Here is a 21,550-nt window from a genome sequence, read left to right as displayed (position 1 = left end):
ATCTCATGTCCTCACATTTCAAAACTAATCATGCCTTCCCAAAAGTCCCACAAAGTCTTAACTCATTTCAGCATTAAACCAAAAATCCACAGTCTGAAGTCTCATCTGAAACAAGTAAAGTCCCTTCTGCCTATGAGCCTGTAAAATCAGAAGCAAGTTCATTACTTCCTAGATACAATGGTGGTACAGGCATTGGGTAAATACAGATGTTCCAATTCCTTCTACACTGCCCAAAGAATTCTCTCAAGAAAGCCCCCCTCTGTTTTTTGGTATCCAGGTTTTCATACATCCTCCCAAACCTCAATTCTTGACTTCTGTGCACCCACAGGCTCAACACCACATGGAAGTTGCCAGGGCTTGGGGCTTGTGCCCACCACAGCCATGGCACAAGCTGTACTTTGGCCCGTTTTAGTCATGGCTGGAGTGGCTGGGACACAGGGTACAAAGTCTGTAGACTGCACATAGTATGCGGACACTGGGTCTGAACCACAAAACCATTTTTTTCTCCTAGGCCTCTGAGCCTGTGATGGAAGGGGCTGCCATGAAGACCTCTGACATGCCCTGGAGACATTTTCCCCATTTTCTTGGGGATTAATATTTGGCTCCTCATTACTTATGCAAATTTCTGCAGCCGGCTCGAATTTCTTCTCGGAAAATGGGCTTTTCTTTTCTACTACATTGTCAGGCTTCAAATTTTCCAAACTTTTATGCTCCACTTTCCTTATGAAAGTGAATGCCTTTAACAGCACCCAAGTCACCTCTTGAATGCTTTACTGCTTCAAAATTTCTTCCACTAGATACCCTAAACCATCTTTCTCAAGTTCAAAGTTCTATAAATCCCTAGGGCAGGGGCAAAATGCCACCAGTCTCTTTGCTAAAACATATCAAGAGTCACCTTGCTCCAGTTCCCAACAAGTTCTTCATCTCCATCTGAGACCACCTCAGCCTGGACCTTATTGTCCATATCACCATCAAGCTTTTGGTCAAAGCCATTCAGTAAGTCTCTAGGAAGTTCCAAACTTTCTCACATTTTCCTGTCTTCTTCTGAGCCCTCCAAACTGTTCCAACCTCTGCCTGTTACCCAGTTACAAAGTCACTTCCACATTTTTTTTGAGATGGAATCTCACTCTATCACCCAGGCTGTTGTGCTATGGTGCAATCTCGGCTCACTGCAACCTCTACCTCCCTGGTTCAAGTGATCCTCCTGCCTCAGCCTCCCAAGTAGCTGGGACTACAGGCACATGCCAACATGCCCAGCTACTTTTTGTATTTTTAGTAGAGACAGGGTTTCACCATTTGGCCAGGCTGATCTTGAACTCCTGATCTCAAGTGATCCACCTGCCTCGACCTCCCAAAGTGCTGGGATTACAGGCATGAGCCAGTGCACCTGGCCACGTCCACATTTTTAAGTATCTTTTCAGCAACACTCCACTGTGCTGGTACCAATTTACTGTATTAGTCCATTTTCACCCTGTTGACAAAGGCATACCCAAGGCTGGGAAGAAAAAAAAGTGTTTAATTAGACTTACAGTTCCACATGGCTGAGGAGGCCTCAAAATCATGGGGGAGGAGAAAGGCACTTCTTACACGGTGGCAGCAAGAGAAAATGAGAAAGATACAAAAGCAGAAACCTCTGATAAAACTATCAGATCATGAGACTTATTCACTACCACTAGAACAGTATGGGGGAAACTGCCCCCATGATTCAAATTGTCTCCCACTGAGTGTCTCCCACAATACATAGGAATTATGGGAGTACAATTCAAGATGAGATTTGGATGCAGACACAGAGCCAAACCATATCAGTGATCCAACACAAAGTCATAAACTTTCTTAAAACATTATGAGATTTTTTTTTGCAATTTTTTTTAGTTCATCAGCTATCACTAGTGTCATTGTATTTTGTGTGGCCCAAGACAATTCTTCTTTTTCCATTGTGGCCCAGGGAAGCCAAATGATTGGACATCCCTGATTTAGGGTCTCTGGTGGAAGAAATTTCTAAGGAGCAAAGTGTTCAAGATGTAGCCTGGCTGCTTCTAACAGCATAGCTCATATACATTCACAAAGAAATGACCTGAAATTGCAACTTACATTGAAAAGGGAAGCAGAGAATAGAAGTTTGGAAAATGTGAAACCTAACCATATGGTAGAAAATAAAAACCCATTTTCAGGGAAGAAATTCAAGCTGACTGCAGAAATTTGCATAAGTAAAGGGAGCTGAATGTTAATAGCCAAGACAACAAAGAAAATGCCTCCAGGGCATTTCAGAGGCCTTCATGGCAGCCCCTGCCATCAAAAGCCCAGAGGCCTACAATAGTAAAATGGTTTTGTGGGCCAGGCACAGAGCTCGACTGCTCTGTGCAGCCTCAGGATATGGCAACTGATGTTCCAGCCACTCCAACTACAGTCATGGCTAAAAGGGCCCCAGATATGTGTCAGGCCACTGCTCCAGATGATGGAAGCTACAAATCTTGGGGACTTCCACATGGTGTTAAGGCTGTGGGTGTAGAGCGGGCAAGAGTCGAAGCTTGGGAGTCACAGCCTAGATTTCAGAGGATGTATGAAAATACCTGGATGTCCAGGCAGAAGTCTGCTGCAAGCATGGAGCCCTCATGCAGAACCTCTACTGGGGCAGTGCTGAGAGAAAATGTGGGGTTGGAGCCCCCACACAGAGGCCAGACTGGGGTACTGCCTAGTGTAACTGTGAGAAAGGGGCCACTGCCTCCAGGCCCCAGAATGGCAGATACACTCACAGCTTGCACCGTGGACCTGGTAAAGCCACAGGCACTCATCACCAGCCCATGAGTGCAGTTGCCAAGGCTGTACCCTGCAGAGCCATAGGATCAGAGCTGCCCAAGGCCCTGGGATCACATCCCTTGCATGAGTGTGCCCTGGATGTGAGACATGGAGTCAAAGAAGATTATTTTGAAACTTTAAGATGTAATAATTGTCCTACTTGGTTTCAGTCTTACATAGAGCAATTTTGTCAGTTTTGGCCAATTTCCCCCTTTTGTAATAGGAGCATTTACCTAATGCCTGTACTCCTACTGTATCTTGGAACTAACTAACTTGTTTTTATTTTACAGGCTTATAGGAAAAAGGGACTTGCCTCATCTCAAATGAGACTTTGGACTTGGACTTTTAAGTTAATGCTGAAAGGAGTTAAGACTTTGGAAGACTGTTGAGAAGAGATGACGGTATTTTGCAATGTGAAAAGGATATGAGATTTGGGAGGGGCCAGAGGCATAATGATATGGTTCAGCTCTGCATCCCCACCCAAATCTCATGTCAAATTGTAATTCTCATTGTTGGAGGAGGGGCCTGGTGGGAGCTGACTGGATCATGGGGGGTGGTTTCTAATGGTTTAGCACCATCCCCTTATTTCTGCTTGTCTAAAAGTGTGTAGCACCTAACTCCACCCCTCCTGCCAACAAGTGAAGATGTGCTTGCTTCCCCTTTGCCCTCCACCATGATTGTAAGTTTCCCGAGGCCTCCCAAGCCATGCCTGCTTTACAGCCTGTGGAACTGTAAGTTAATTAAACTTCTTTTCTTTATAAATTACCCAGTCTCGGGTAGTTGTTTATAGCAGTGTGAGAATGAACTAATACACTCACCTTTGTAAATGCCTAGTCAAAAAAGGAAAAGTCCCTAAGTTCTTCTGAAGCTTTAACAGTGTTTAGATGTCAAAATGAATATATCTTAAAGTCACAGTATGCGTCTTGCTTCATTTTATAGAACAAGCTTTCAAGAATTTCTACACATAACTCAAAAAATAATTTATACTAAGACCCCTCAAAGACAGCAGACATAGTTGGAGAAGCAGTTGTATAATAATGCAAAAATGACCTAACATGAAATCCTTTTTCCTCTAAGGACCTAACATTGCTACATAGCCAGTATTTTGTTGTGTTTTTGTATTTTGAATTTTTGTATGTACACAGTGGGTATATATATTTATGGGGTATATGACATGTTTTGATACAGGCATGCAATGGATAATAATCACATCTGGGTAAATGGGGTATCCGTAACTCCAATATGTGTCATTTGTTTTATAAACAACATAATTATTATATTGTTAGTTATTTTAAAGTATACAATTTATTTTTGACTATAGTCCTCATGTTTTGGTATCAAATACTAGACCTTACTCATTGTTTCTGTTTTTTGTGCCATTAACCATCCCCACTTCTCAATCTCCCACTACCTTTCTCAACCTCTGGTAACCATCTTTCTATTCTCTATCTCCATGAGCTCAATTGCTTGATTTTTAGATCCCACAAGTAAGTGAGAAAGTGGTGATTGTCTTTCTGTTCTTGGCTTATATCACTTAAAATAGTAATCTCCAATTCCCTCCATTTTGTTGCAAATGACTGGATCTCATTCTTTTTTATGGCTGAATACTACTCCATTGTGTATAAGTACCACATTTTCTTAACCCACTCATCTGTTCATGGACACTTAGGTTACTTCCAAATCTTGGCTATTGTGTACAGTGTGGCAACAAACATGAGATTGTAGATATCTCTTTGATATACTGATTTGCTTTTTTTACTGTATATACCCAGCAGTAGGACTGCTGAATCATATGGTAGTTCTACTTTTAGTTTTTTGAGGAACCTCCAAACTGTTCTGTATAGTGGCTGTATTAATTTACATTCCCACCAACAGTGTATGAATGATCCCTTTTCTCCTCATCCTTACCAGCATGTATTATTGCCTGACCTTTGGATAAAAGCCATATTAACTGGGGTGAGATTATATCTCACTGTAGTTTTTATTTGCATTTCTCTAATGATCAGTGATGTTTAGCACACTTTCATATCTGTTTGCAACTCATATGTCTTCTTTTGACAAACGATTATTCAAATCTTTTGCCTACGTTTTAATTGGATTATTAGAATTTTTCATATAGAGTTGTTTTTTGTTTGTTTGAGGCAGTCTCACTCTGTTAACCACACTGAAGTGCAGTGGTACAATCTTGGCTCACTGCAACCTCCATCTTTTGGGTTCAAGTGATTTTCGTGTCTCAGCTTCCTGAGAAGCATGTCTTACAGATCTTACACATCTGTGCCACTACTCCCGGCTAATTTTTGTATTTTTAGTAGACACGGGGTTTCACCTTGTTGCTCAGGCAGGTCTCAAACTCCTAGCCTCAAGTGATCTGCCCATCTTAGTCTCCCAAAGTGCTGGGATTACAGGTGTGAGCCACCATGCGTGGCCCCTATAGAGTGGTTTGAGCCTCTCATATATGCTTTTTACCAATCCCCTGTCAGATGGGTAGTTTGCAAATATTTTCTCCCACTCTTTGGGTTGTCTCTTCACTTTGTTTATTGTTTCCTTTGTTGTGAAGAAACTTTTTAACCTGATATGATCCCATTTGTCAATGATTACTTTTGTTGCCTGTGCTTTTGGGGTATTTCTCAAGAAATTTTTGCCCAGACCAATGTCCTGGAGAGTTTCTACAGTGTTTTCTTGTAGTCGTTTCATAGTTTGAGGTATTAGAGTTAAGTCTTTATTGTGAAATGGTTTTTGTATATGGCAAGAGATAGGGGTCAAGTTTCATTCTTCTGCATATGGATGTCCAGTTTTGCCAGTACCATTTATTGAAGTGACTCTCTTTTCCCCAGTGTATGTTCTTGGCACCTTTGTCAAAAATGAGTTCACTGTAGGTGTGATGATTTGTTTCTGGGTTCTCTATTCTGTTACCTTGGTTTATGTGTTTGTTTTTATGCCAGTACCATGCTGTTTTGATTAGTATAGCTCTGTATTATAATTTGAAGTCAGGTAATGTGATTCCTCTAGTTTTGTTCTTTACACTCAGGATAGCTATGGCTATTCTGGGTCTTTTGTGGTTACCTACGAATTTTAGAATTTTTTTTATTTCTGTGAAGAATGTCATTGATATTTTTATATTAATTGAATCTGCAGATTGTTTTGGACAGTATGAACATTTTAATGATATCGATTATTTCAATCGATGAACATGGAATATTTTTTCAATTTTTTGTGTCGTCTTCAATTTCTTTCATCAATGTTTTATATTTTCATTGTAGAAAACTTTAAGATCTTTGGTTAAGTTAATTCCTAGGTATTTAATTTTATTTGTGGCTATTGTAAATGGAATTACTTCTTATATTTCTTCTTCATATTATTTGTTGTTGACATATAGAAATGCTACTGACTTTGTATGTTGATTTTGCATCCTGCAACTTTACTGAATTTGTTTATCAGTCCTAACAGTTTTTTGGTGAAGTCTTTAAAACTCTTTGAATTCAACATCATATCATTTGCAAACAGGGATAATTTGACTTCTTCATTTTGAGTTTGGATAACTTTAGGTATTTTTCTTGGCTGGTTGCTCTAGCTAAGACTCCCAGTACTATGTTGAATAACAGTGGTGAAAGTGGCATCAATGTAGTGCTCCATATCTTATAGAAAAGGCATTCAGTTTTTCCTCATTCAGTATGATACTAGCTGTGGTTCAGTCTTTTATTGTGTTGAAGTATGTTCCTTCTATACTAAGTCTTTTTGATGGCTTTTATCTTGAAAGGATGTTGAATTATATCAAATGCTTTTTCAGCATCAATTGAAATGATCATATGGTTGTTATCCTTTATTCTGTTGATATAATGTGTCACGTTGTTTGATTTGCATATATTGAATCATCATTGCATTCCAGAAAAAATTCTCACTTGGTCAGGATGAATGATCTTTCTAATATAGTGCTGAATTCTGTTTGCTAATATATTTTTGAAAAATTTTGTATCAATATTCATCAGAGATATTGTCCTGTATTTTCTTTCTTTTTCTTTATTTTTCTTTCTTTCTTTCTTCTTTTTCTTTCTTTCCTTTCTTTCCTTCCTTCCGTCCTTCCTTCCTTCCTTCTTTCTCTTTCTTTCTTCTTTCTTTCTTTCTTTCTTTCTTTCTTTCTTTCTTTCTTTCTTTCACGTGTCCTTGTGTGATTTCGGCACCAGGGTAATATTGGCCTTGTAGAATGATTTTGGAACCATTTGCTCCTCCTCTATTTATCAGAATAGTTTGAGTAAAATTGGTATTACCATTTCTTTTTTATTATTATACTTTAAGTTCTGGGTTACATGTGCAGAACATGCAGCTTTGCTACATAAGTATAGACATGCCCTGGTGGTTTGCTGCACCCGTCAACCCGTCACCTACATTAAGTATTTCTCCTAATGTTGTCCCTCTCCTACTCCCCCACCCACAGACAGGTCTCGGTGTGTGATGTTCCCCTCCCTGTGTCTATGTGTTCTCATTGTTCAACTCCCACTTAGGAATGAGAACATGCAGTGTTTGGTATTAGCATTTCTTTAAATGTTTGGTAAAATTCAGCAGTGAAGCCATTGGGTTCCAGGCTTTTATTTACTGATAGACATTTTGTTATGGCTTTGATCTTTTTACTTGTAATTGGTCTGTTCAGGTTTTGGATTTCTTCATGGTTCAATCTTGGTTGTATGTGTCTAGAAATTTGTCTATTTCTTCTAGATTTTCCAATTTATTGGCATATAATTGCTTGTAGTAGCCACTAATAATCCTTTGAATTCCTGCAGTATACGTTGTAATGTCTCATTTTCATCTATGATTTTTATTTAAATCTTCTCCATTTTTTTCTTAGTCTGGCTAAAAGTTTGTCAATTTTGTTTAACTTTTCAAAATACCAACGTTTTCTTTCATTTTGTATTGTTTTCTTCATTTCGATTTGTAACGAGTATTTTGGATTAATACTAGTTACAAGTATAGGGAAAGAAGTTTATTTCCCTAAAGTGACACACTATCAATCTTTCCTATAATTTGTCATAAACTTTGCAGCTCTAAGTTATCATTTTTAATGGGAGAAATCACTGGCATAGAAATCCAGAACAAAATTCATCTCAAAATTCTTTATAATTTGTCTTTAGAACACATCAAAGTTATAGTAAATTATTTGCCTTTCTAATCTTATTTTATATATCAAATATGTGAATTTATCTGATCTCTTTATTAGTGCCTAAAAGCACATTGTCAGTATTTGTAGAATGAGTCATCTAATCAAACAGAGAGCTTTAGGAGCAAGCATATAATGTTCTCTTCCTCCGTATTCCCAACGTAAACATCATTCCATAAAGGCACTGGTTTTAAATCAGATAATCCTGGGCTAAAATTTCAGCTTTACTACTAAATCATTATATATCCTTGGACAAATTACTTAAATTATCCTCTCTAAAGTGCTTCTAATTATATCTATCACAAAGGGATGGTGGAAAGATAAAATGAGATGTACCTGAGGTGCCTATCTCAGTGTTTGGCCCATTATAGGCATCCATCCTTCTTTCTTGCTTTTCCCCTCTCTCTCTTTTTTCTTTTTTTTTTTTTTTTGCCTAGTAGCTAAAATCAATACCACAGCTAAGTTTATGAACATGCAGTCTCTCTTGGAGATATAGTAAAAATAGGATTAATTCAGTATAAATAGGATTGCTTCAAATCTCACAGCAGAGACAGACTCCGTAGCTCCTCCCTGGAGCAGTTTAATCCAACTAAATCTAACGAGCACATTTCTCTGACCCACACCCTCTATTCTTTCAACATAAGTGAACATGCCTTTGCCAATAGAGTCGTTTTCCTTTCTGCACAAGCATCACCAAATATTTATTTTGTAGTAAAAATATCAGTGATCTTATTTCGTATCTCAAAACCATCATCTCCACTTTAAAGTAAAAAATGCCAGTACTAAGAAATGTTTCATATTGACAAAATTGAGTAAATCATAGTAGACAAATACATACCTTGACAATCAAATATAAAAAAGAATACAACAATTATTTGTCTTACACAGAAGGATTCTTTGCCTTATGGAAATATTTGGCGCAGAGTACTTTTCAATATCAAGCTCTCCAGTGCATTGGTTTCAATTATTTTTTAAATGCAAAGAGTATGTTTGATAATTATTTAAAAGTAGAGAATAGGAGAAAATGCATGTTAACTACCTTTCAATCTCTTTTTTTGTCCTATCCATACATTTTAAATGTAATTAGAATATCAACCTTACTTTCAAAATAATTCTGTAGCTCATTTACATATATGTTTTCACAAACTTTCATTTTCTTCATGACAGCCCAAGTTCATTCAGTAGATAAACTATTTTTATTGACACTATTGTTGGATACTTAACTAGTTTCTAAAGTTCAGAATTAGACACAGTATAATACTTTGATTTATATTTTATCCATAAAGTTCATTCAATGCATGAATTAATTTGGTTGAACCTCTTGTTAAGTATGTTAAGCATTTAACTTGTTTTCAAAGTTTTAAGATTATAATTAACACTTCTATTCACATTTTTATCTATGAAGCTTTTTCCATGCACAGGATTATTTCACTTGATTATAATACCCAATGTGAAGCCACTGGGTGAAGGTGTACCAATATTTTTGAGATCCTTGACACGTATTTGCCATTTTGGTTTTCAAAAAGGAGTACCAATTTATGCCAACATCAGTAACGTATTACAGCAACTGTTTCAATCTACCCTTCTCAGCACTATTATCATTTTGTTTTAGTTTTGCTGACTTTACAGCTAAACATTTTATCTCATTTTATCATATAACTTTTATTATCAATTCACTTTTTCAATGTTCATTAACTAGTTGTCTTTCTTATTTAGTATACTTTCTGTTCATCTGGTTCTTTGTTGAAGGCTTATTGTCCTGTTAAAGGGGAAAACTCTAGAAATTGAGCTGAAGTATAAAAATATTATTCTGACATGAAATGGATCACTTCTAGTCTTGGAAAAACCTATTAAATACCAAAATTCAAAATCTCCCTATCACCAATCCACCTTTCATGTTCATTGTCAATACCACACGTATTCTTGTTAACCCAGTCTATCAGGTCCTTCTTGCCCATCCTTCATAACATTCACTATTCTTTTACTCTATTCCTACTCTCGGGCTTAAGCAATGATGGAAGAAACATGGTAACCAAGATGTCTAGCTTCCTATGGGCCCATCAATTCTAACTACTGCTGGGCCCTGCTTAGCTGTTTTTTATTTATTTGTTTATTTATTTATTTATTTATTTATTTATTTATTTATTTATTTATGATCTTAGCCTATTCCCTAGCCAATTTTCAACTGACTCTGTTCAATTCTCCTCAGGGATGTTTCAAATTTCCCCTCACTCCTTGTGGGTAAGTTTTCCTCCTGCCTTATACTTTCAAATCTGACTTTCCCTAACCTTCACAGACATTAAAATTTCTCTTTATTTTTATTCTTTTCTCCTAATTCCATCCACCCTCAGAACACCACATGCTCTTTCCAATGCTAACTTCTTCCCTGGATCACTGACTTTTCTATTTCCTCCATGACCTTTGCTTCATTTCCCAATCACCAAGGTTAGAGATCCCATGGCTAGCTTTAATCCTGCTCAGGTCTTTATAGGCACAAACAACTCATTAATTCCTAAATCCTGTAACTTTTTTTTCTTTTTTGGTAGAGAGAGGCTCCTAAATCCATCTTTTCCTTTCCAAAACTTCTGTCCCATTTTAGGCCCTCTCAATCACTTTTTGATTTCATATGAATTTTAGGATTTTTTTCTATGAAGAATAATAGCGGTATTTTAATGGGAATTGCATTGAATTTGTAGATTGCTTTTGGCAGTTTGGTCATTTTAACAATATTGATTGTATCCATCCATGAGCATGGGATGTGTTTCCATTTTTGTGTTATCTATGATTTCTTTCAGCAGTGTTTTGCAGTCTTCCTTGTAGAGGTCTTTCTACTCCTTGGTTAGGTATATTCCTAAGTGGGTTTTTTTTTTTTTTTTCAGCTAACATAAAAGGGGTTGAGTTCTTGATTTGATTCTCCACTTGGTCACTGTTGGTGTATAGAAGAGCTACTGATTTGTGTATACTAATCTTGGATCTGGAAATTTTGCTGAATTCTTTTATCAGTTCTAGGAGCTTTCTGGAGGAGTCCTTAGGGTGTTCAAGATAAATGATCATATCATCAGCAAACAGTGACCGACTGACTTCCTCTTTACCAATTTGGATGCCCTTTATTTCTTTCTCTTGTCTGATTGCAATGGCTAAGACTTCCAGTACTACGTTGAAGAGAAGTGGTGACAGTGGGCATCCGTGTCTTGCTCTAGTTCTCAGTGGGAATGCTTTCAACTTTTCCCCATTCTGTATTATGTTGGCTGTGGGTTTGTCATAGGTGGCTTTTATTACATTAAGGTATGTCCTTTGTATGCCGATTTTGCTGAGAATTTTAATCATAAAGTGATGCTGGATTTTGTTGAATGCTTTTTCTGCATCTACTGAGCTGATTATGTAATTTTTGTTTTTAATTCTGTTTATGTGGTGCATCACATTTATTGACTTGTGTATGTTAAACCATCCCTGCATCCCTGGTATGAAATCCATTTGATCATGATGGATTATCTTTTTGATATTTTGTTGGATTCAGTTAGCTAGTATTTTCTTAAGGATTTTAGCATCTATGTTCATCAAGGATATTGGTCTGTAGTTTTCTTTTTTGGTTGTGTCCTTTCCTGGTTTTGGTATTAGGGTGATGCTGGCTTCATAGAATGAGTTAGAGAGGTTTCCTTCTTTCATTATCTTGTGGAATAGAGTCCAAAACACTGGTATTAATTCTTCTTTGAAAGTCTAGTAGAATTCTGCTGCGAATCAGTCTAATCCTGGACTTTTTTATTGGTAATTTTTAAATTACCATTTCAATCTTGATGCCTGTTATTGGTCTTTTAAATGTATCTGATTCTTTCTGATTTAAGCTAGGAAAGTGATATTTTTCGAGGAATTTATCCATTCTCTTCTAGGTTTTCTAGTTTATGTGCATAGAGGTGTTCATATTAGCCTTGAATGATCTTTTGTATTTCAGTGGTGTCAGTTACAATATTTCCTGTTTCATTTCTTAGTGAAGTTATTTGGATTTTCTTTATTCTTTTCTTGGTTAATCTTGCTAATGGTCTATCCATTTTAATCTTTTCAAAGAACCAGCTTTTTGTTTCATTTATCTTTTGTATTTTTTTGTTTCAATTTAATTTAGTTATGTTCTGATCTTGGTTATTTCTTTCTTCTGCTGGGTTTGGGTTTGGTTTGTTCTTGTTTCTCTAGTTCTTTGAAGTGTGACCTTAGATTGTTGGTGCTCTTTCAGACTTTTTGATGTAGGCGTTCAGGGCCATAAACTTTCCTCTTAGCACCACCTTTGCTGTATCCCAGAGGTTTTGATAGGTTGTGTCATTACTGTCATTCAGTTTAAAGAATTTTTTAATTTCCATCTTGATTTTGTTTTTAACCCAATGCTCATTCAGGAGCAGGTTATTTAATTTCCATGTATTTGCACGGTTTTGAAGGTTCCTTTTGGAGTTGATTTCCAGTTTTATTCCACTGTGGTCTCAGAAAGTGCTTGATATAATATCAATTTTCTTAAATTTATTGAGGCTCATTTTATGGCCTATCATATGGTCTATGTTGGAGAAAGTGCCATGTGCCGTTGAATAGAATGTGTATTCTGCAGTTGGATAAAATGTTCTGTATATATCTGTTAAGTTCATTTGCTCCAAGGTATAGTTTAAATCCATTGTTTCTTGGTTGACTTTCTGTGTTGATGACCTGTCTAGTGCTGTCAGTGGGATATTGAATTCCCCCACTATTATTGTGCTGCTGTCTATCCCATTTCTTAGGTCTATTAGTAATTGTTTTATAAATTTCAAAGCTCCAGTGTTAGGTGCATATATGTTTAAGATTGTGATATTTTCCTGTTAGACAAGGTCTTTCACCATTATATAATGTCCCTCTTTGTCTCTTTTACCACTGTTGCTTTAAAGTTTGTTTTGTCTGATATAAGAAGAGTTGCCCCTGCTCTCATTTGGTGTCCATTTGCATGAAATGCCTTTTTCCACCCCTTTACTTTATGTGCCTCCTTATGTGTTAGGTGAGTCTCCTGAAGGCAGCAGATAGTTGGTTGGTGAGTTCTTATCCATTCTGCAGTTCTGTATCTTTCAAGTGAAGCATTTAAGCCATTTACATTCAATGTTAGCATGGAAATGTGAGGTACCATTGCATTCATTGTGCTCTTTGTTGCCTGTATACTCTAGGTTTTTTCATTGTTGTTTTTTGCTTTTGCTTTCAAGCTTGTATTTTTGTTTTATAGGTCCTGTGTGATTTATGCCTTAAAGAGGTTCTGTTTTGATGTGTTTCCAGGATTCCTTTTAAGATTTAGAGCTCCTGTAGTGGTGGCTTGATAATGGCGAATTCTCTCAGCATTTGTTTGTCTGAAAAGAGCTGAATCTTTCCTTCATATATGATGCTTAGTTTCACTGGATACAAAATTGTTGGCTGATAATAATTTTGTTTAAGGAGGCTGAAGACAGGGCCCTAATCCCTTCTAGCTTGTAAGGTTTTTGCTGAGAAATCTGCAGTTAATCTGATAGGTTTTCCTTTATAGGTTACCTAGTGCTTCTGTCTCACAGCTCTTAAGATTATTTCCTTTCTCTTAACTTTGGATAACCTGATGACAATGTGCCTAAGGGGAAGATCTTTTTGCAATGGATTTCCCAGGTGTTCTTTGTGCTTCTTGTATTTGGATGTATATATCTCTAGCTAGGCCAGGGAAGTTTTCCTTGATTATTCCCCCAAATATGTTTTCCAAGATTTTAGAATTCTCTTCTTCCTCAGGAACTCCAATTATTCTTAGGTTTGGTCGTTTAACATAATCTCAGACTTCTTGGAGGCTTTGTTTGTATTTTCTTATTCTTTTTTCTTTGTCTTTGTTGGATCGGGTTAATTCAAAGACCTTGTCTTCGAGCTCTGAATTTCTTTCTTCTACTTGTTCAATTCTATTGCTGAGACTTTCCAAAGCATTTGGTGTTTCTAAAAGTGCATCCAAAGTTTCCTGAATTTTTGATTGTTTTTTCTTTAAACTGTCTATTTCATTGAATATTTCTCCCTTTACTTCTCGTATCATTTTTTGGATTTCCTTGTATTCGCTTTGCCTTTCTCTGTTCCCTCCCTGATTAGCTTAATAACTAACCCCCTGAATTCTTTTTCAGGTAAATCAGGGATTTCTTCTTGATTTGGATCATTGCTGGTGAACTAGTGTGATTTTTTTGAAGATGTTGAAGGGCACTGTTTCGTCATATTACCACTGTTGGTTTTCTGGTTCCTCCTCACTTGGGTAGGCTCTGTCAGAGGGAAGGTCTAAGGCTGAAGGTTGTTGTTCAGATTATTTTGTCCCATGGGGTGCTCCCTTGATGTAGTACTCTCCCCCTTTTCCTATGGATGTGGCTTCCTGTGAGCCAAACTGCAGTGATTGTTGTCTCTCTTCTGGGTCTAGCTACCCAGTGAGTCTACCCAGCTCTGGGCTGGTACTGGGGGTTGTCTGCACAGAGTCCTGCAATGTGAGCCACCTATGGGTCTCTCGGCCGTGCATACCAGCGCCTGGTCTGGTGGAGGAGGTGGAGGCTGCAATGGACTCCGTGAAGGTCCTAAGCTTTGGTGGTTTAATGCTCTATTTTTAGGCTGGCTGGCCAGGAGGTGGCGCTTTCCAGAAACCATCAGCTGTAGTATTGTGGAGAGGGACCGGCAGTGGGCAGGGCCCTAGAACTTCCAAGATTATATGCCCTTTGTCTTCCACTACCAGGGTGGAAAGGGAAGGACCATCAGGTGGGGGAGGGGCTGGGCATGTCTGAGCTCAGATTCTCCTCGGGTGGGTCTTGCTGTGGCTGCTGTGAGGGGTGGGGGTGAGATTCCCAGGTCACTGGAGTTCTATACCTAGGATGGCTTCCTCTGCTGAGTCACGCAGATTGTCAGGGAAGTCCCGTAAAATCAGCAGTCATAGGCCTCACTCAACTCAGTCATAGGCACTTTTTGCTATAAAGGACTGTCTCTGACTTAATCTGAATACTTAACAAAAATGAAAATCTTACTGATTAAAAAAGTTCAGCAGCAATAAAATGACCTATAAACTGAAGGGTTGGTCTCACTTCCACCAAGTCCCCCTCCAACAGCCCTGAGTCTGTTTCCAGGTGGAGGGCAAGAGGGTCTTAAAAATTTGCCCAAGGCTATCCACCTCCCAGCTGCGAAAGAAAAGAAAAGGGTTCTTACCTTGCCTATGAAGTCTGCAAGTGAGATTTGCACCCTCCCCCCAGTTCTGGCCAGGAGGCTTCTTGCCCTGTTCGAATTGTTACACAATTTGGCTAGAGAATTCCTTCTTTCTGTGGAGTCTTAACCCCTGCTCCTCTGGCCACCCTCCCGATGGATCCCTGTGGTGCCTGGAAGAAATGAGCTGCTTGGGGACCCAGCGAGATCCCAGGGCCTTCCTGTTGCTTCTTCTACCCCTGTATTTCGCTGGGCTCTCTAACTTGACTCAGCTCCAGGTAAATTTGGAAACCTCTCCCGCAAACAGACCTTCAGTTTCTCCAGTGAGGGTATGTGTTCGGGAGAGGAGGGTCTCCCTTTTTCACTTCCTCAGTTGGGGCACTCACAGTATTTGGGGTATCTCCTGAGTCCTACAGGAGCAGTCCACTTCCTTGAGAGGGTCTGTGGGTCCTCTCAGGATTGCTGGTTTGTTCTTGCAGTCTGTTTGGGGCTAAAATTCACAGTGCAAGCCTCCAGATACTGCTCTGTCTGGATTGCAGATGCTGCAATCTAGTCCTTTTACTATCTTATTTAAAGAAAAGTGCCTTACCTCACTTTTCTTATGGCTCAAATTATACAAAGCCTAAAATATAACATTTTATCCATGGGAAAAGAAAGTTCAGCAAGAAAACCATTTCACAATGACATAAACACAGTACTGGTAAATTTTTGTTTAGTGAAAACAGACAATAACACAGCCTTTAAAAATAGGAGAGGGAATTGGAGTTCAAAGAATCTGTCTAACATACAGTTAGTTGCTAAGAGCAAAACATAAAATGATAGAGCAAGAGACACGCATTTTGATTAAGGCAGTTTGCGTGAAGAACTACTATAAAAGGCAAAGGTATGTTTAAAGTTGATAGCTTGGGGACATCTCACTAGACAGACAATTTTATCGTTGCTTTCTTTATTTGGTCTCTCCTGAAAATGCTGCTACTTAAAAAATTAATTTGCGTTGGCAGGAAAAAAGCCTCAAATTTGGCGAGCAATTTAGTGACCAGTTTTGCAATGCAGATGCTCTTAATTAACTTGAATGGATGACTCTATCATTTGCTCTCACACAAAGACAATAAGTGTTGCCAAGGAGATTACCATGAACTAAGATGCTTACTGTCGATGTAGAACCATGCAGGACAGCTGGAATAATGAAGGCTTTAAAATTGCTAAGCACTTATTTATGAGTAGGTCAACGAGAAATTTGCTCCCGTGGGCAGCTTGATGGGGAAGTCACTCTACCTACCTGCTAAACACATAGTTTATGCATTTGGTTACACACATCTTTCTGCCCTAATAGGAATTAAGTGGATGCAGAGAAGGCACTTTTTGCTATAAAGGACTGTCTCTGACTTAATCTGAATACTTAACAAAAATGAAAATCTTACTGATTAAAAAAGTTCAGCAGCAATAAAATGACCTATAAAGCAGGAAAAAAAGGGTATCATACCTTTGAACCAGGTGGGGCTGTCAAGCCTAAGAAGGCATACACTGCATTATTTTCTCTGGCTTCAAAGAAGGCATCATAGTCCTTGATGAAAAGAAGGTAAGATGAATTAGCAATATGCAACCAATTAAAAAAAGGAAATTTATTCGGCTGAGAGCAGTGGCTCATGCCTGTAATCCCAACACTTTGGGAGGCCGAGGCGGGCGGATCACCTAAGGTCGGGAGTTTGAGACCAGCCTGACCAACATGGAGAAACCCCGTCTCTACTAAAAATACAAAAATTAGCCAGGTGTGGTGGCACATGCCTGCAATCCCAGCTACTTGGAAGGCTGAGGCAGGAGAATCGCTTGAGCCTGGGAGGCAGAGGTTGCAGTGAGCCAAGATCACGCCACTGCACTCCAGCCTGGGCAACAAGAGAGGAACTCCATCTCAAAAAAAAAAAAAAAGGAGATTTATTCAGAATGACCTGACTGATCGACAGAATCATCTACCTCCTTGGGGACAGACAGACTACCTTCCATAATACTAGAATTCTGGAAGGAATGAGGAGTAATGAAGAGGCAAGGCTTCCAGATCTTATTTAATATAGGTTGAAACGTATGTTATTCTATGTCACGAAAACTGCAGAATGATTTATTCCACATCACATGGAATTTAAATCTGCCTGCAGCTTCCTCCACCATGCAAAACAGCCACCTATTTCCCAGTAAGAAGATGTTTATTTCTGGTCAGACACTGTTGTTTCCATTCACCATATTTCTGTTCCATTATTCATTTAGGTTGAGATTTTCTCAGAGCCCACAGTAGACTAGATATTAGCTAGACAGGCCCAAGGCCAGAAGAACAGTTAATCTTTGCTGTGTTTTGAGAAAGGCAATGAGATGTCCATGATGCATGACCAGAAGAGCAACCTAACAGCTAAGAGATTTCAACCTGGGGAATGCAAGAGAATCTTCACATGACTAAATTTGGTTGGGATTCCTACTGTCATCTTATAAGCCACAACGCATTCTCAAAAAGTAACAAATAAACTTTCCTAAATTTGGCTGTGATGCATAATCAATGGCAAACATATTTAGAAAATGTAGCCATTGTCTACATCCAGCCTTTGAGTGGATGCAAAGGACAAATGACTACATGCAAGAGATATGACTATATATATGCAGGTTTGGAGGCAGAGGTGAAAATAATGGATAGATTTGGGGCAATCTATTACAATAAACAAGAATTTAAATTGTTTTCTTACCCCACGATACTGGCTTTCATTGAAAATCTGAGGTGGCAGGGGGTACCCTGTGGCTGGTCGACTATTTTCAGGTACATTTTCTCTCATCCACTTCCGATTCTCTTCATTGGCTGCAATATCTTTTTCTTCAAATCCTATTTTGTTGGCTTCTAGGAAACCAAGCACATCTTGTTGTTTCTTCTTAATCTAGGACCCAAAGGACAAGAAACCGTATTTTCCAAATTCAACAAAAGTCAAATGTTTGTGAGCCGGCAGAAATGAATTCAGACAGAACAAAGACTGTGGTTTCACAGAAGTTATATGATTTTCCCTCTTTATTATTGTATTGTTAATAATGCCTCACAAGTGTATTGAAGAGCTTTTGGTCCACTGGTCCTTTTATCAAGTTGACTTTCTCTTTTTTTTTTCCATTGAGGTCAGCAAACACCATTAAGCGTCTTGCTGTGAGAACTAAAATAACAAGGGTGAGTGATTAATGCTGTCATTGTTTTTCTAATTTTTTATTTTAATAGATCTGTCTTGGATGGTTAATTCTAGATGATATTGTTAAGTTTCTCATAATTTGGTGGAAATACTGTAATGCCAGCATTTTGGGAGGCTGAAGCAGGAGGATTGCTTGAGCCCAGGAATTCGAGACTGGCCTGGGCAACATGTGAAAACCCCATACTTTGAGGGAACTTGCATTCCAACAGATTTTTTTTTTTGAATGCGTGAGGAGACATGCTAAGAATTTTACATACATGACCCTGGCAGAATGTCATCAGTCACATTTGCACGAGCAGAGGACCTTTAAGATAAATTATTTTTTGAGGCTTTTCCTACCTTATTGAATGCTTACTTTGTTGAGAACATGACTCACTGTGCTAAGTTAAAATGGTGGCCAGGCCTGGTATCACTAGGCATGATAATGTACCTTCACTGAAGTAATTACTCTCCAGCCATCAGTTGGAGAGTAATGACCAAGTATTTCTCCCATGCCCTGAGACTTCCTGATGACAAGTACACATACCTACTAGTGTGTTCTACATCTCCATAAAGCTGAATTGGCCATAATCACACTTTGCTAATAGGTTCTGCCATGTCAAATATGAACTTTTGTTCAGCTTTGAATCTTCACGGAAAGTTAAAAAAAATTGTTTCCTAACTTGATCAAATTTTCAAGTCCAAAATTTCACATATTAAGTTTATTTCCAAGAAGGAATCTATTCTCTTAATTTTTTTTTCCAAGATAGGGTCTTGCTGTTTCACCCAGGCTGGAGTGCAGTCTCATGAGCTTGCCTCACTGCAGCTTCAAAATCCTGCACTCAAGTGGAGATTTCTAATATATAAATAATTATTGCTTTTTTTTTTTTGAGATTGAGTCTAGCTCTGTCGCCCAGGCTGGAGTGCAGTGGCGTGATCTCGGCTCACTGCAAGCTCTGCCTCCCGGGTTCAAGCAATTCTTCTGCCTCAGCCTCCTGAGTAGCTGGGATTACAGGCGCACACCACCAAACCCGGCTAATTTTTGTATTCTTAGTAGAGACGGGGTTTCACCATGTTGGTCAGGCTGGTCTCGAATTCCTGACCTCATGATCCGTCCAACTAGGCCTCCCAAAGTGCTGGGATTACAGGCATGAGCCACTGCACCCGGCCAATTATTGTCTTTGTTATACACTTATAGGCACATGTTCATTATAACACACCCTTATAAGGGAGCATCTGGTGATGGTAATTTCCTAATTTCCCTAATAGGACTTAAAATAAAGGGACACAGTGAACACATGAGACTGAAAACCATATATTGCCAGAACCAAGAAGAATAGGTGTCACAAGGGTTCATTTAGAAATAAAATTTAAATTTCTTCCAGGATAAAAATGACTTTGGAGTTAAAAGGCTATTGATACCCTTTTCAGCAAATAAATGCATTTGCAAGTGGACAATACACTGTCCAGGAATTTAAATATTTTTCAAACAGTAAACCACACCCCTCACCTCTACCCAAAGAATTCCAAGTCATTTCTGTCCACATGTTAGATTTTTGAGATTCAGGGTATTCTTCTCTCCAAAGACACAGAGCAGGTACATTAAACAGTTGTTTCCTGGAGTAAACAGTTGTCTTCCCACAAGCCTTAGCAAGCTCCCTTTCTGTCATGCTAAGGGTCAAGTTTCTTTCAAAGAAAGGAGAGTGACAAAGTTTCTGCTTTAGAAGGTGTCAGTGTGAATGTTGTAAATACCAAAAAAAGATCAAAACTTCACCAATGCTGCTTCAAATGGGAAAATACCCCTTTTATAAAATAAAGTGTCGACCTCCCAAAAAAAAAAAATTTAACCAAAGTGGGAATTTTGCCTTTTTTTATGATCAACCTCTATCACACTTTCTCTACTAACAGTTAATTAACATTGACAGAAGTTCTTGACTACGATGTGCTAAAATATAAAATGATTGTCAGAAGTTATTCAACAATATTTCTTGAGTGTCTCTTAAGTGACTCTCGATGGACTTTGTTAGACTCTCTAAACTAGCTAAAGATAAATAGGCGTGATCCCTTCCTAATGTTACAATCTATTGGGAGAGATTAGAAATAGATATATTTAAAAGTTCAATTACAATAGCTTATTTAAATAAGAAGCTAAGACAACAATACAAGGTTGTTAGGTGAGAGGAGCCAAGAGAATGGCAACGCCAATGAGAGAAGAGAGAACAAGCATTTATTGCTATTAGCAATGCCACTTAGACTAAGCTTAATAAGGAGAGAATAAATGTTAGATTTTTAATCCTTCTATATTGCATACAATCTATAGTTCTGGTGAAAGGATGACATGCTTAATAAAATTTAATATAACTGGCCAACGGTAAAAACTGAGCTCACAAAGTTGACAGCATATTGAACTAGAACAATGAAGGTACAGTATTACAAAATAAACTTGGAAACTTTCTAAATGGATGCTCACAATTTCTCCTACTAAATTATTACTTATAATTGAACTCTATAAATAAATCATGGTGTGTATGTGTATTTGTCTTTTTTCAAACAGGTTATAATTTTTGACTCAGTCAACTTCCTCAAAGAGAAATTCAGATACGGAGTCTCCCTCCATTTGGCTTCATTTATTTCAAATGCTACCCTAGGAAGGGCCACTCTTCATTTTAGAAAAGTAATGAGCCTGGGCCGGGCACAGTGGCTCACGCCTGTAATCCCAGCACTTTGGGAGGCCAAGGAGGGCGGATAACGAGGTCAGGAGATCTAGACCATCCTGACTAACACGGTGAAACCCCATCTCTACCAAAAATACAAAAAATTAGTCAGGCGTGGTGTCAGGTGCCTGAAGCCCCAGCTACCAGGAGGCTGATGCAGGAGAATGGCCTGAACCCAGGAGGTGGAGTTTGCAGTGAGCCAAGATCTCGCCACTGCACTCCAGCCTGGGCGGTAGAACGAGACTCCGTCTCAAAAAAGAAAAAGAAAAAAAAGAAAAGTAATGAGCCTGTCTTTGCCTAGTCTGTGTCAAATGATTTAACAGTGGAGTGGACGAGGAGTGAACAAATAGCATTTAAAGCTGCCAATTCAGTCTTTTACTAAATTACTTACAAAATACATCTAAAAGGAACATCAAATCTGAAACCCCAGTCAGTCAGTTTGGCAATAAGTGAGTGCAGTATTGCCACTGTGTAGTCTTTCAGGAACCAAACAGATCTGTGTCTATTCTTAAATGAATATTGCCATGACTTCC

General features: G+C 38.4%; 1 protein-coding gene across 1 annotated transcript in view; it reads right to left on the bottom strand.

Annotated features, from left to right (window-relative positions):
- The window catches only part of SH3BGRL (SH3 domain binding glutamate rich protein like), a 99,382-nt gene that overhangs the window by 3,371 nt on the left and 74,461 nt on the right, over nt 1-21,550 (bottom strand). The window contains exons 2-3 of the mRNA XM_032757234.2: nt 17,842-18,027; nt 16,599-16,679 (exon numbers count right to left, since the gene is read on the bottom strand). Coding sequence (XP_032613125.1) covers nt 16,599-16,679; nt 17,842-18,027 — 267 coding nt within the window. The remainder of the gene's footprint in view (nt 1-16,598; nt 16,680-17,841; nt 18,028-21,550) is intronic.

The sequence above is a fragment of the Hylobates moloch genome, unplaced genomic scaffold (genome assembly GCF_009828535.3).
Source record: "Hylobates moloch isolate HMO894 unplaced genomic scaffold, HMol_V3 SCAFFOLD_7, whole genome shotgun sequence".
Lineage (NCBI taxonomy): Eukaryota > Metazoa > Chordata > Mammalia > Primates > Hylobatidae > Hylobates > Hylobates moloch.
This window is presented reverse-complemented; position numbering and strand designations above follow the sequence as displayed.